The sequence below is a fragment of the Brienomyrus brachyistius genome, unplaced genomic scaffold, assembly GCF_023856365.1.
Source record: "Brienomyrus brachyistius isolate T26 unplaced genomic scaffold, BBRACH_0.4 scaffold85, whole genome shotgun sequence".
In the NCBI taxonomy this organism is placed as follows: domain Eukaryota; kingdom Metazoa; phylum Chordata; class Actinopteri; order Osteoglossiformes; family Mormyridae; genus Brienomyrus; species Brienomyrus brachyistius.
In genome coordinates, this window is record NW_026042360.1 from 349,545 (window position 1) to 365,873 (window position 16,329).

A 16,329-nucleotide genomic window follows, 5' to 3' on the forward strand; every position below is an offset into this window, starting at 1 on the left:
CCCACAAATTTCCATCACACCTCACCACCCCCCTTCCTCCCTGGCCCCCGCACCCAACACTTTAATGCATAATCCATGCTGTAAGAGGGCCAGCTGGCCCCCCAGCACCAATTTCGGGAGGAGGGGGGGGGGGGTTTCTCTGCCTTTGTTGCGAAGCAGACATCTGACTTTCATTCCATGTTCATTCTCCCATCTTGGAGTTCGTGACCCCCCCCCCCCTCCCCCAACCAAAAAAAATAAAAAATAAAAAACAGGCTGGGAGAGCAATCAGGTACCTTGTATCACTCCCTGGAGACTGAGGTTCCAAACCGACTCCCCACCCCCAATGTGGGACATAGTGTCCCTCCCGAGTGACCAGCCTCTCCCCATGTTCATTCCAAGCACCTGATGAAAATTTTCAGAACCAGTACGAGTCTCAGGCATCCGGTCAATTATTAATCATTAAAAACATGCCCCACCCTGGGGGGGCCTGGCCCTTGTAGGCCGATACAGTCACAGCGCTCCACCGCGGTACCGTAGAACGTGAGAGCCTCACCCGCCGGATCAGAGCCAATCACAGGCCGCTCCGCACACTGGCCGCGCGTCCAGCTTATTGCAGATGTTTTTCCGGCGGGATAAAGCAGCGGTAAGCGCCACTGGAGAATTTTATTCGGCTTTGGTGTTTACTTATGCATCCGCTCACTCATTTACACGCAGGGAATTCGAAAGGTAATATTCAAACCCAAACTGCCCTCACACCCCCCCTCCCAACAGCATTTCCATGAAGGTCTTATAATTCTCATTCTGCTGAATAATATCCCCCCCCCCCCCATATTCCATATCCCAGGCCTCAGTCGCATCCACACTCCCGGGCTCATATCCTGTCAGCGTATCAATCACTCGCCGCTGTCCACTCAATCCCGCTTTGATTTATCAGCCTGCCTCATCCCGGACCACATAACTCGACCCAAACCCTTTTAACAAGACAGTGACAAATTACGGCCCGGATCACGGCAACCTGTTCCACTTAGCAAACTAAGACATGGCCCCCCCCCCCCCTCTGCTGGTCCCCGCCCACACTGGCCGCATCCAGCCTCATTCTCGCCTCCTGCCAGGCTGGGCACCTCCCACAACGGGCGGCCAGCAAATGGCATCACAGGGGCAAATGGGTAAACACAGTAACTGGCGCCCCGTTACCCACAGGTCGAGTCTCCAACCCCTGTCCCCACCCCACCGATGAGGACCATTTGTCTGGCCGCTCACGCTCAGTAGACTGCGATGCTGCGATGCCACGCTCGGCACCCAGGCGGTTCCGCCCACTCTCCACGCCGAGCCACCGCTTAAGCCAATTTTATGCTCCATTCCCTCCGTGCCTCCGCGTCCGGCCTGTGTCGCCCATAATTTCCGACCTCCGTTTAATGCGAGACGGCCGGCTTCAGTCGGCCGTTTTAATCATCTGCACCTCGGCGACATGGGAGAGGGAAGAAAAAGGGCAAAAAAATCTGCGGTTTGTTACAGACAAAACAAAATTAATAGGGAAAGAAGGGGACAGTCGCCCAATTATATCACCGTGATGCTGCCCATGAACGTCCCATGACATCTTTTCATCTGCAGAAGCCTAATGAATACATGAAACGGCCCTTTGTGAATAAAATTAATCATCCTCTTCCTGCAGCCGTACACAAGTAAACAGCGGCCTGCATACATTACGAAAGCCGCTGCGTGGCCGATCGCACTTTAAGAGAGCAGTTTACTGGTTAATTTGGATGGATTTGCAATTTTAATGCCGTTCGATTCATTTAACAAGCACACAGAGTATTTCCCCTTTTATGCTAAGCAAGACAGGCGATACTCCGCGAGAATAAAATAACATCATGGCCGTCGTGATGATTCAATAATGCCAGACGGATAATCGTGTCTTAATTGCATTAATTAATTAAAAGACGCATCCCCCCCCCCCCCCCCCCCGCTTTTCCACAGTACCCCAGGGGAAGAAGAGGTCAGATAAAGAAATAAATCTGCCAATCCAACATCTGGCCTTCATTAACAGGGCTAAAATAATAATTAACGGACATTAATCACACATCAGGATGGGGACGGTAGGCTGGGAGTCAGGAGAACGTAGGAGAAGCTTATCGCGGGATGGCGGACTGCTCCACAATGCCAACAGGACGACGACGCACCAAGCTGCGGCGGAGACAAACCAACGCTCACGCTTGCAGGCGTGAAGTGTGCAGGTGCAGAACCATCCACATGTGGCACCGGAATGGAGGGTGCAGCACGCAGCCCTTCGAATGGGGGGTGGGGGTGCAGGCCAGTGGGGTCTGCATGGAGGAGCACCTGCAGTCAGCAGTGACCTTCTCACATGCGCCTGAGCTGATGTACCATCGTGGGTCTACGACCCGTCGACCTACCTCCATCCATGTGGTGACCTTGGCGGGTCCCACAAACCCCAACCCCACAGATCGAGACCTCATTACTGCCCCCTGATGGACACCTTCTCACACGCTGCCCAAACGATGCTGAACGGCTCAGACACCAGTAACTCCGGCGTCCCGCGCCCCTGCAGTGTGCCTGCTGTCATCCTAGTCTCCAGGCCCCATTGACCACCCCCCCACCCCCCCCCCCAGTGTCCCCACCCCCGCTCACCTCCGGTTCCTGCTGCGGGACCGCCTGGAGCGCCGTGCCCGGCTTCGGTCAGCGCTGTGGCTGCTCCTCTTCCTCCTGGACGAGTCACGTGACGAGCTGCTGCTGGAGCGACGCCGGCGCCTGCGGGGGGGGGGGGGGGGGGGGGGGGGGGGACAGGGTTACAGCGCAAATTTTACAGGGTACAGGGGGTTATTGCAGGGGCCTGAACCCAGAGTGACTCGCTTGAGTTCCTCCCCAACACGGCCCACTCTTGAGCAGCTGACAAACTCATAGAACAGAATCACCCTATAAATAAATAAACTCTGTTTCCCCCCCCATGTTAGAATTTGGTTTACCACCCTTTTCTGCATCAATTACAGCCTAAATAAATTGCATACTTACTACACCATCCCCCCCCCCCATCTGCAAAACGGTGAAGACGAAGCTTAGCAGCAAAACCGGGGCCATCACCGGCTCCAGCCAGCCCCCGCCCCCCCCGACAGAAACGCGCTTTTAATCTTCCATGCCAGTCGGGAACTTTATTCTGTTTGTAAACCGCGTTCAAACGCTCTCCTGACTGATACCATATAGCAGGGATCATTTGCAGGAGGGAATTTTAATGCGGGGCTCTCGCATCTCACACAGGGAGACAGTTTGAGTAATATTCATTATTAAAACTTTTTTTCAGAAAAGCTCACATCTTCTTAGCGCTAAAAATGCAGACTTTCCCCACCGGGAGCCTGGCAAGGCGTAAGGGGAAAACAGTACAAATAATGCAGACGTGGAACCATCACAACGAATTTGTACCACTTACTCTACGCAGAGACAGCTGCCTTAGCGCACGGAGGCTCCACTGCGTGTCGCACCACCACAAAGCCATCCGCAGCCAAAATCCATGGGCTCCACACCCCAAATATCCAGTCTGAGTTCCGAATGAAAACTCAGTCCATACAAAACGCGACGCACCGAACCAACTCACCTAAAAACCCAAACGAGCAAAATATCAGCACTAGCTAAACACACAGAGTCACCATCCTCACTTGTAATTTTAATGTTCTTTTACCCGCATCACAGAAACCATAATATTTTTTAACAATAAACAGCACTTCCACAGTCTCAAAAAGAATATTATAGAAATGTTATTTTAATCTTGAAACTCCCCTGGGCGAAGGAATGTAAAATTATATAATCAACATAATAAATTATTCAATTCAAATAAACAGAAAAGAGGGCGCTTGACATTTCAAAGCTTACCCTGTTTACATATAAATATATATAAATATAACACATGCATAATCTAATTAGGTCAGCCACAAGTGTTCATCCAGCTGATCCGCTAGAAAAGTGCTGCTTCCCGCTTCGATAGATATCCATCAATTAGCTACTTGCAGTGAACACTGGAAATTTCCGTGTGACCATTAATCACCATTAATTCCATCAAGCATTATCATCACATCCCTGATCACGTGGCCACCAGCGGTGGACTCCCCATTCGCCTGACGCCGTTTGCCCAGACTTTCACCAGGCTGGCTGTCCCGTGCTCCCCCGCCTGCCCACGCCCCGCCAGTTTACCTCGCTGCCAACGGCGCCCAGACATCGCTCAAAGGGTCATCGGGAAACACAGCGGAGTCTAAAGGTCGTGCGGCTGCTGTGTTCTAGGCCCGGCAAAACCACTTCCAGAGCAAACGGAATACATTAAAGTTTCATACCTCCCTGCTCTGACACCATCCAGCTCTTACTGGCATATGCGCTCATGTTTGCGCTCAAGGCTACGACATGGATTGTGACCCACATCTTTGGGGTCACGCATTCGGATTCGCGAGCGCTACTCGGCCTCAAAGAGCTCTGCGAGGCTCGGCACCGGACCCAGAAGGCTCCACCGGCTGGCTGTGACAAAGGTGCCCGGCGAGCTTTTCTCAGCCGTTCTGTCGTCTGTCGCAGAAAAACAAGCGCAAAATCCAAAGGGGAGTGAAGACCCCCTCCCCAACTAAACAGAGCCCCCTTTAAACAAGTGGGTTTTGACCAGCTATGAAGAAGAAACACGATGTACCTTTAACACAGCTGCAACCCACATGGATATAAGTTTTAAGCCCAAAACAGAAGCAGTTTGGGGAGACAAAAAAAAATGTAAAAATAAATTTAAAAATCACTGCTGTGAACGCTGATTCTCCTGAATGAATGTGTGCTCTCTGAGTCAACGTCGCTGTGCTTAATAACAGTGAAATTGTTATTGTTTTGGATATAATTAACATTTCTCCCAAGTCAACCGGACAGTTGTTAGATGAACTAGGGCTATTTTATCAAACTGTGTTCGTGTATTTATGCAACCTGCCCAGGGACACGGAACATCTCGGCAGGCAGTAGCCAGCACTCAACTCCACATGCCTTCTGTCTCTCGACCGTGACCTACGGCCGGACCGCTTGCTACGGCTGGTCACGCGGCTCCCAGATGAGCTGGACGAGGACGAGGACGAAGAGCGGCGCCGGTGCTTCTTCGTCCTCCGGCTGCTGCGGCCATCGTCCTCACTGTCTGACGAGTGGTACCCCATGTGGGTCTACTGGACAGCCAACGGCAGATGCAAGGACACAGGAACGGGAGCCGCAGGTGCGGGGGTGAAAGGCCCGGAAAAAAAAAAGAGGAATGAGGGAAAGGAGGAGAGATTAACAAACAAACAAAAAAACACTGTTCAAACTCAAAAGCATTAAAAAGAATGCAACATTTGTCCGCTAGAGCAAGGTTATTAGTCTAAATTGCTGCAGTAAAACACCCAGCTGTAAATGTGACTAAACTGCAAGCTGAGAAAAGCCTTCACTAAGCAAATGCATTACATCATATATGTGATCTCATCCTCTAACTGAGAGTAGGGATACTGCTCTCCTCCATACAGTAAAACAGGAGAGGCATTACACACGGCTAGTTCTTACCGTTACATTTTTTTCAGGGCCAACCAGAACAGCCCAACTAAATGAAGCAGTTACAAAATTTCAAAATCTGAACGTCGTTTTTAAAAGTAATTTCTGCGTTTGCGCAGATAAACGACGCTACTAAATCCTGAGGGAAAATAAACAGCAATGATACAACGCATCTGTTAAACTGATAGAATGGTGATTACATACTGGAATTAAGCGGATTTTTAAAATGGAATCACTGACAGGAGCTGCGTGCAAGTTTTTATGTTCCCATGGTTAAAGTATACACCTCGGGAAAAGACAAATTCGAAAAACTCAACAATAGCCAACTGGCTTGTAAGCTGATCAGACAGTTAACAGGCTAACAAGCATCGAAGTACTGGGCAGCCGGTCAGCAGATGCATCTTGCAGGCGGCGTGACTAGCAGACCTCCGCGCGACCTGAGAAGGTGCCTCACGAGCCGTGTGTTCATACATGCATGCCGGCTACAGTTCACAGAATGTACCACTTATCTATCACTGATAATGACTAAGAAAGTAAATAATAAATACATGAACCATTTTGTTTCGTTTTCTTGCATAAACTAACAACGCAAGCTTGTTTGCTTATAATGCCGTTTAAGATGCTTAAAATGTAAACAGCTAAGCTAATTAGCCAATGCTAACATGGAACACGTGAAGCCTTTCGTCTTCGGTATTCCTTGTCGTCAGTTTGCTATACTGTGCATACGTGCATAATAACAGCATTTTATTATTTAATGAGGAGACGAAAGTACACTAACCTAATGTCTTACCTGTTTCCTTGCGCTGTCCCCTTTTTAGAACACAGAGAAGCACTCAGGAAGCGCCATGTACCGCTTCAAAGACATCACAGGCGGCTGCAGAGAGCATCGATCGAAGACAGGACAAGCAGCCCATAAAGTAGAAACCAGAGTAGTCGTTCACATAATTCCTTATGTTCAACATGTATTTTAAATACAGACTTGTACATACAGGACTTACTCCAGCCACTGTTTATTTCGGGCAGTACCGATGTAAAACGTTCAAAGTGAAGCAAACTAATGAATGTAAATTAACCCTATAAACATGTCACATCCCACCATTTAGGTCTAAACACATTCCGTTGGATTCTTTAAAAGTGAAATTAGAAATTAGAAAGTAGTTTATATGTGTGTGTGTGTGTGTGTGTGTTTGTGTGTGTGTGTGTGTGTGTGTGTGTGTGTGTGTGTGTGTGTGTGTGTGTATATATAAACATGCCATATATGCCTTCTTTTATCTGTTATATCTTTAAACCATTTAGTTACATAATGGATTAAAATGTTTTCGTCTCAATTAGGAGATGTAACGATATTTCGAAACAGTTACAGCAAACCAACTGTTGTTGTACGGGGTCTTTGTATTATCAACATCTCGCATTTAGAGATGAATTATTAGCCTAAAAGCTGAAATAAATGTTATGGATGTTTTATATACATAAAATGTAATATTAAGCATAATACTTCATCTTTTGTATCACCATTGATTCCGCTGGCATTTCTACGTGTTTTCCTGTACATTACCCGTTTGTCTTGCGGCAATTTTTTTTTGTTATTAAAAAATCACAATGAAAAGTGTGTGAGGAGATGTGAAGCCGGCCAGCTGTAATGTGAATAAGAATTAGTTTTCGGGAAACAAAAACACTCAGGGTCTAATTCAAAAATCCTTAACATGTTAGTCGTGTAAAACGATACTCGTTTCTATTTCGCGGTCCTTTTGTTTTGTTGTAATTACAGCCCTGGTTCCATCAAAGCGTCCTGCTGTTGCTCCTCAACTATAATTAAGGAATAAAATGTGCTACTTTGGGTTTCGCGCTGAAAAGTATTTATGATGGAAATTGAAACAGATAAAAATGCATGCAATGTAAAGAATGAAACAAACTTTTTAATCAATGTTAAACGAAAACGCAGGGGAAAATTGTGTGATTTTCATTATCTCATTATTACTAAAAATGTACATTTCTTAGACTAATCACGGGTTGATTATAAAAGTATAATAGCCTATAAAGTATGAGTTGTAACTACAGTAGGTTTTTTGGTTTGTGTGGGTGATAAAATTACGTCTAACAACATTTCACACAGAAAGAAATTAACAAAAATCTATATGAACTTGTCATTCAGTGTCAATGACAAATTCCGTTTAATGAAATGCGACAATAAATTATGCTGACTGAATATTTGTTTATAATCACCGTAATTACACGGTTTCGGTCTCCACTTTCATTAAGACATTTCAGTTGGACAAAGTAGATTCTAAAAACATGACCACAAATTCAAACAAACATAACTTTTTCGTGATGTGTGGAAATTCTGTTTTTCGGTTTACTTATGTATGAAGACACGCAAATGGAGACTTCATAATTGATCGAAGAGCAACTCGTGACTCTATTCGAAAAATATAACACTATAAAACGTTGAGAAAGATAATTGCAGGTTAATTAATGCTACTGTTTCAAAAGAATCCTCGTGGTAAATAATTAATTAGAGGAGTTGTTTAAAAGACATGCGTGCAAATAATACTTACTATATAGATTATCAATAACCGCTTTTAATTTTGTCTCACCGTTACAAATAATTTCATATTCTCTCGCATCGCGTTTCATGACATACTCCGTCTTTGCAGGCTAATTCTCTACGTCCCTGCGGCAATTCACCAGAGAACTATTATTTATTTATTTTTCATATGTGTGATTATTTCAGCACGCGGTTAGTTTAAAAAAAGAACAATTAATAACCCCAGCGGCGCCCCGTTAATGCACTTCGATTGCGTCGCCATTCCGCTGTTTGCCTTCTTGCAAAGGCTGCAAAAGTCTGACTGCACAACAAAAAAAATGTTTCATCGACTATCATCAACGTGACTATGTGCACAAAACCTTCTTTAACCGAAAATGAATTAATTGTTTGAAGATGGTTATTAAAATCTAGTGAAAGTACTTATAGTAATTATAATGATACTTAATTGTGAATATTTTTGAAACGATATATATAACACATAATAATAAAAGACATCATAATTACAAGTTAACTATAGTTAATTTTAATATCAATAACATTTATTATATTAGTGTTAACAATAATACACCTTGCAGTTATACAACATAAAGTTTTATTACTGCTATTTTTACGTAACTGTAACTTGTACAAATTAATATATATATAAGTATCAATTAGCATGTTTCAGGTTTATTTATGACATGACTAAAATTGTAAACTCTTAAAATGGTCCGCTAATTATCCGTCTACCTTTTGATAACACTGTGAAACAGTTGTGTTTAGCTTTAAATGGTTCGCACGTCTCCCAGTTAAAGCTCAATTAAACACAATTTTTATCTTTAAAAAGAAATTAGTAACTGTCAAATTCCATTGCTCCGTTGCCATTGACGCGATGTGTACATTTCGTGTCAGGTCCGAATAACTCGTCGCCGCTACCCTCTTTACCTTTCCGTATCACTGTCGCTGTCTTTTTTTCCAGATCAGAGAGATTTAGAGGACGCTGCTTTTCCGCGTGTTCCCTTCTGGCCGAGCTTGTCATTTTCAGTTTTGGCCACACCCCTGCGGAGATCCGGCCCATCTCCCTGGTGTTTAAAAAACTAAGGACAATAGCAGCGAATCCACGCTTAATTAAATTAATTAGTCCTTCTTGTCAATCTTGGATTAATGGCCAATAGCAGCCTAGTAGGAATGATCTGAAATCTGAAGGGCTGATAATGTTTTTTTCCACCCCGTTGGTGTGTGGAGAACGAAAGGGGCTCATCCTGGCTTCCTGAGGGGAGGTAATTTGCACGGATCAAGGGGCAGGCATCGCAAAGTATAAATAGTGTGACTTCAATAGCGGAGCTCCAGCCGGTCTGAACTCCGCAGCAAGAAGAATTGGCCGAGATCATATACATTTAGTTAAGCACGAGATTTGGCATCAACATCACCCCGTATTTAGGTCGACGAAAAGAAGCATTATTGATGTCTTATCTTAGGCTGTTGCTGAACTGAGAAAAAGAGAGAGTGAGAACGAGAAGGGAAGATTTCTGGAGCAGTGATGGAAGAACTCACCGCCTTTGTGTCTAAGTCTTTTGATCAGAAAGTAAAGGAAAAGAAGGAGGTGATAACGTACAGGGAGGTGCTGGAGACCGGATCGGTGCGAGGCAGGGAAGCGGTCTCCGCTGAGCCGAACCGCGAGGAGGTGAACGCTATTGCCCGAGGAAGTGCGCGATCACCCGGCAGAGAGCAGGACATGCTTGGGCCAGAGAGGACCAGGGATACGGGCAGCCCAAAACTCCTTGACGGTAAATACCTGCTCGCTCTGACGGGGTATTCTTGCTTGACGGGCATTTAACCTTGACCGTTGTTATGGACAACACATATTTCGTGTCCATCTTTTTGCTAGGAGAAATCGTACCAATCTTTTAAATTTCTATAGCTATCGCAAACGGTAAGGCTAGGCAGTACATGCTACGTAATAGTAATACGGAACAGACGTGAACGTTTTGGGGAAGCGTCAGTCGTTCAAATACTGGAAAAGTTGCATGATTTATTACACAGAATTTACGCAGCACACTTTTAAAATGTATATATGTACTCTGCTTATTTCTGAGTAGTGACAGGACTCACCAAATTAATTTAATCCATTCGCGTTCTGTATATAACCATTATGCATAATAGACAATATTTACATATTTTCACTTGAGAAGAAAATGTTTAATTAACTGCAGTCTGTTTTAAATGCAGGATAAATATGTGTTAAAGGAATAATATATAATTTAGGAATAAGTTAATTTGTCTAAAATATTAGGATTCATAGTTTTCGGGCCGAACTGTTTTTATGAGGCCCTGCCGACAAATATCCGTTTAAAAGTAGCCAGCAATTGTATTTTTCTTAATAGCAAATGTACGTTGTATTTGCATGTCCATTCACAAGATTGTAGATATTTAATCGTCGTTCCATATGTTACAGGTATTTAGGTGTAAGGAATTAATGTCGAGAGCAAAAATTACTGATGGATAACTATTGATTTGTATGGTATTCATACTTAATATTTCAAGTGACAAATAGGAGTGCCAGCAAGCAAAATTGTCTTTGGTTAGAGGAACACAGAAACAGGTGCAATAGTTATCAGATCATTTTAATTCTCTTATATTCCAGAAATTCTATGTTATGACAAGGATGTGGAGAATAAAAATGTTAATTATTTCAAAGCCTATAATTTATGTCGAAAAAAATAGTTAATAAAATGCGTGTCGTAGAAATTGTTGTGACGAAAAACGATGTGAGTTACCTAAAGAAATATTTCCATAAATGTGCTCGTGTCTCAATCAAAACGATAGTATGTGTGAATAGTTCTTACGTTTGCATAGGTCCGATATAACAAGTATTTTTAATGGTAACCAAAGGTGAAAATATAAATTAACCTACTGACATTTGTTCATCGGGAACAAACTTACGTTCTGTATTTTGTAAAAAAAAAAAAAAAAAAAAAAAAAGAGCTAATTTTAATCATTGTCATCTTCGTGGACATCCACATTAAAGGGCATTCGGTGCATATTCATCCTCACTCGAAGCTAAAGCAAATTCCGAATGATCACAGGCTTGTCTCGGTCCTCCAGTAGCGAGACCCTCCATGCATATTTATCAGGAGTTAATTATTTAAACCCTGTGTCTCGGAATACAAAATATCCGCGGCTAATATTGATGCCAAGCTACAGCAAATTCATGGCTAGATTTTGTTAGATCACTCTGCGTTGCCTGTCTCCGCGAGCACAGGTTTTCAATCGAGGCCTTTACATTCTGCTACAATTATCTATCTATCTATCTATCTATCTATCTATCTATCTATCTATCTATCTATCTATCTATCTATCTATCTATCTATCTATCTATCTATCTATCTATCAGTTTTATTTATTTATTTCCCACTTCATTCCTCACTAAGGTAACACGGATATGAAAGAACGAAAGGAAGACTCCAAGCCGATGGAGGACGAGACACAGACCAAGATCAAACAGAGGAGAAGTCGGACTAACTTTACTCTGGAGCAACTGAACGAACTGGAGCGGCTATTCGATGAGACCCATTACCCAGACGCCTTCATGCGCGAGGAGCTGAGTCAAAGGCTGGGACTCTCTGAAGCGCGAGTGCAAGTAAGCGGCTTTACGTGCTGTCCTGGGATTTGCTACCGGCGTAAAGAGTATGTTGTCATTAATATTTTTACGTCAGTCGCGATGGATATGAATCTAAGTTTGATGACGGGATACACACATTTTTATCAATAGTTATTATTGGCATTTCCAATAATTTTCCCCAAAATGTTAGCTCAAATAAAAACTGAATCTCTGCACAGAGCAGCATACTGATCTGTGTTCGGTTAATTTAACAACGTCGTGCTGGTTCTTGATTGTATTCAGGGATCTTAAAGTTAATGGGATTTGAGCCTGCACATTGTTATTGGTTGAACAGAGTATATACATCATTCTAACATTGAAATTTGAAGTAACAAAGGAGCCACATAAATAAGTGAATTAAAGGCGACATACACACCGTTAATTCTCACGTCATTATTAAATCGAGGGAAACAATCAGAAAATTGTCCCACAAATTACGATTTTATATAAATTATATGCGAAGTGCAGTAAATAATATAATATAATGTAATATAATATTATATCATATTATATGATTACATAATTATAGCGCATTTTCGTTTTCACAGCGATACTTTATTATAGTACTGTTACCAGTGGCTATATCTACGCATTTTTTAACCGGGCCGTCTGCGTAGAAATTCAATAAGCCGACTTTGAGAGGGATACAATTTATGTGTAACAAGAGAAGGACAACTGTGCCGGGCAAAGAGAATGAACATAGACACGGGTTTTGATGTGATTTATCAATTCCCATAATATCTCATTTCAAGCTCTCCTCTTCCGTGTCCTCAGCTTCAGCACAGGGTAATGGCGATAGTTCGTATTTCTTTACATGGCACAGAATTTCTCGTTAAAGAATATTTTGGAAACTGTAAAAACTAGAGCATCCAGTGTGTCCCTAACAAAGTTAACGAAGCGTTCTGTAGCTTCGCCCTACGCGGGCTGGAATTTTACCAAAGCTTATTGTGTTATAAGCAGGGGGACTACAAGAGCCGGGCTCGCGGATTTACATAAATTATGTATCACTTTAGCCCAATAAAGATATGATGTTCTGTCCATGTTCAATAATAATAAAAGGGATAATTTTCGGATTAAAATGCCAGGGATGCTAAGTCATGGCGTCGACCTTAAAGACGAGAAAATAAAGTATATATAAAGTTAAGAGAGAATTAAGAATTATTTCTCTCATTTAGTACACATTTATTTTATTATCACTGTACGCCTCTGCTAAACGAAACATTAATCCGAAGATTGGTTTGCATCAAAATAACCAGGTATTTGATATTGTTTTCGAAAACGACGTAACACAAAACAGAAACAGATTTTTCTTGGTTAATTTATCAGCGCTTTACGGGGGATTCAAAGTAGATTATCATAGTAATGAGACGCATAATCTCCCTACCCAGATATTCGTTACAAAAACAACGGGTTTAACCGCAGAAGTAGAGAGAAACAGTTATCTTGGAAATTGCTTTGTACTCAGCTTGTTATGACAGTAATTAAACCAAACCGTAAGGTTTTAAAAGCTCTGGCGACATAAATTTTCTTGCCGATAAAGGTAATTAATTTTACTGGCGTCTAATGAGCGCGTTCATCTCAGATCACATTGCTCAGATGTCCACAGATGTAATCACATGCTGGTATTCGATATCAGAGAGTCAATTTTGTTCTTCAGGGACGGTAATCTATAGAAAGATGAAACCTGTGCTGGGCCGGTAATTTATTATGCTACAATTTAGTCTGCAAATTTCGATCAAGCGTGTTTTCTTTCTTGGTCGTTATATATTCATTTACTGATTTTGTTCCGTGGTCTCGCTTTCCCCTGATTTTGACGCCCGCTAATTTTGTTTTCGTGTTGTAAAATTGTTAATTGAAATCAGAGGTTACGCTCCGTTAATATTTCAGCGGTCTGATGGGATACTGTTTTTGTTTCTGTTGTTGTTGTCATTTTGAGAGGAATTACACATGCCCTCACAAGCAGCTGCCAATCTCTATCACAATTTTATTTCCCCCTGTAGGTTTGGTTTCAAAACCGGCGGGCCAAATGCAGAAAACAGGAGAATCAATTACACAAAGGTGCGTGTTTTTATTTTGTCAACCAGCAAAATAATAATAATAATAATCATAATAATAATAATAGGTTTCTGGATAAATTTGCTGCAAGGCATTCTGAAACCGTCATTTTGTAATGACGCGTATAATCACAGGTTAAAAAATGACAAAAATGAAAAGTTATATAGAAAATGTTCAATAGCTGTGAGTTTGTCAAGGTTACGGCCACCGACATCTATACACAGCTGCCATGTTTACAGTAGCCTTTACAAGCAGATTTTCAACACGAACCTCTTCTTTATTCAGGGGTACTCATCGGCGCGGCGAGTCAGTTTGAAGCCTGTCGCGTAGCGCCATATGTCAACGTGGGAGCGCTGCGGATGCCATTCCAACAGGCAAGTCTCTTTGAAGCGTCTCGGCCTCTGACAGAAACGGTCCCGCCACAGTTGATTTGGCGCGGGCTTCGGCCTACTGGAGCGGTGCTGCTCCAGGGTCCCAAAGTGGTGGCAATTCACAGATACTCTTTCATTGGCCATCTGCAGCACAGCACTTGGGGGGCGGGGAGGGGGAATATTCTCTGCAACAGTTAATTATCTGACCACTCCATTAATCCGCCATTGACACATGTATAACCTGTCAATGAGTAAATAAAATACATAGGCACGTATATTTTTTGTGTGTGTTTGTGTGCGTGTGTCTTACCACGCAAATGATTACATAAAACGTGTACTTCATTGTTCGCCCATGCGTGGAGAGGCCCGTACTTACCATTAATATAACCCGTTTGCATGTTACTCTCTGTGACTTCATGGATACGTTAAGTGCTGCATTAAAAACTCACTAGAGGCAGCCATTCAAAGTTAATGTTTTTCTCCCCTCTCTCCCCATCCGTACGTCTGTAGGATAGTCATTGCAACGTGCCGCCCTTCTCCTTTCAGGTCCAGGCGCAACTGCAGTTGGACAGCGCGGTGGCCCACGCGCACCATCACCTGCACTCTCACCTGGCAGCGCACGCGCCTTACATGATGTTCCCTACTCCGCCATTTGGGTTGCCTTTGGCTACGCTCGCGGCGGAATCTGCCTCCGCAGCTTCGGTTGTGGCCGCTGCCGCGGCCGCAAAAAACACCAACAAAAACTCAAGCATCGCAGACCTCAGACTCAAAGCCAAAAAGCACGCCGCAGCCTTGGGACTGTGACATGAGGGGACGCGTTTTAAAAATGTCTTCAACATTGACTGAGATTCAGGACCTGACAAACAAAACAGAAGGCGTACAAAGAAAAGGAAGGACCCTATTTCTGCTTTTTAAAATGAAGGACAAAGATGTATAAGAAAACTATAAAGATAGACTATTTATAAAAAGACAACTAACTGTTCGAAATTAATGATGGATCCCGAGCAAGTGGAAGGGAATTGATGTATTCAAATAAATTCATGATCCAACGTGTGAAAAAAGCGGGACGGAGGAAAAACATCTACGGAGGAGAAGGGAAGTCTTTAAGAACAAGATTATACCGCGAGTTCGGGATGACGCAGCTGGGATGTTCCGCTTTTTGTGTGACAAAGCGAACTATTCTGCGCAGTTATTATTCGATTTAAAAAACGGAGGCTGGCCTCGTTTTATTCGGACTTTGTACCACAGTTTCCCCGAATGAGGAAACTATGGATATTTGTTGAAAATAGACACAATATAGGAGGTAATATTCTCTGAAACCTCTAAAGGTGTTTGCATGAATTTCTTTCTTCACGGATGACGTAAATTAAGTCAGTTAAATTCCATACCCTCCCTTTTTTGTGGACGGCTGTCTATCGGCAGTATAAATTGAACAAGCAGCCACTTGAGAATTAGGGGTCTGGAGTTTAGTGCTGGGCATCCGGGGTTATGTCGGGAAGAGTAGAATGACATCCACAGATTTTAATTAATATTGACTATATGGTAAATTCAGCTAATTTATCGGGTTCATGTTCAGGCAGTGTCCTTATTTCCAGTTGACAACACCCAATTAAGTCAATTTTTTTTTATTTTGAAATAAGATATTAGGCTTATTATTATTATTATTATTATTATTATTATTATTATACGGTACGGACACATGTAATATATGTTAATACAAGAAAAAGAAACGAATATTTTGGTTAATTTGCGGCTTAAAACACTTAGTAGGGACATTTTTCGATTTTAATTTCTCTCCGTGTATAAATCACGTGCATTCTACCTGTTGTGATGTTGATGCTTTTATAAGTGAAAGTAAACTGACCTCTGCGGAAGTTGGGCGCAGATTTCTTGAAAATATCTTCATAATCATTTTTCCATATGTTTACATATTATTTCATCATCTGTTAATGTAAAACGTGGATTCATCTAAAACAATATTCTCGGTTTATACAATAAATCAACTACATTTTTATAATAGGTGCGTTATTTCTTAATTTGTTGTTTGTTGTTCATAATTTGTGTAAAAAAAAGTGCAATTTCGAAATAAGATTATAATTTATTGAAGTTAAATGGTTATTTTTGCAATAAAACAGTATTTGTTCGGATTCCGATTTTATAAAATATACACAACGTCGAATTCTGACAAAACTCGTATT

The 16,329-nt window shown here is 42.5% G+C and overlaps 2 protein-coding genes across 3 annotated transcripts in view; one reads left to right on the forward strand and one right to left on the reverse strand.

Moving 5' to 3' along the window:
• Positions 1 to 6,415, reverse strand: part of rsrc1 (arginine/serine-rich coiled-coil 1) — a 42,578-nt gene extending 36,163 nt beyond the window's left edge. The window contains 3 exon segments of the mRNA XM_049003703.1: positions 2,629 to 2,748; positions 4,984 to 5,165; positions 6,311 to 6,415. Coding sequence (XP_048859660.1) covers positions 2,629 to 2,748; positions 4,984 to 5,156 — 293 coding nt within the window. The 5' untranslated portion in view covers positions 5,157 to 5,165; positions 6,311 to 6,415.
• A 2,992-nt stretch (positions 6,416 to 9,407) lies between these two features.
• shox2 (short stature homeobox 2) lies at positions 9,408 to 16,110 on the forward strand. 2 transcript variants are annotated; one of them, XM_049003626.1, is made up of 5 exons: positions 9,408 to 9,831; positions 11,476 to 11,684; positions 13,706 to 13,763; positions 14,046 to 14,134; positions 14,642 to 16,110. In XM_049003626.1, the coding sequence occupies exons 1-5, from the start codon at positions 9,585 to 9,587 to the stop codon at positions 14,933 to 14,935; spliced, it is 897 nt and encodes a 298-aa protein (XP_048859583.1). In that variant the 5' UTR covers positions 9,408 to 9,584; the 3' UTR covers positions 14,936 to 16,110. The 2 variants fall into 2 exon arrangements, with proteins under 2 accessions (XP_048859583.1, XP_048859584.1); XM_049003627.1 differs by having other exon boundaries at positions 14,678 to 16,110.
• Positions 16,111 to 16,329: the final 219 nt, after the last annotated feature.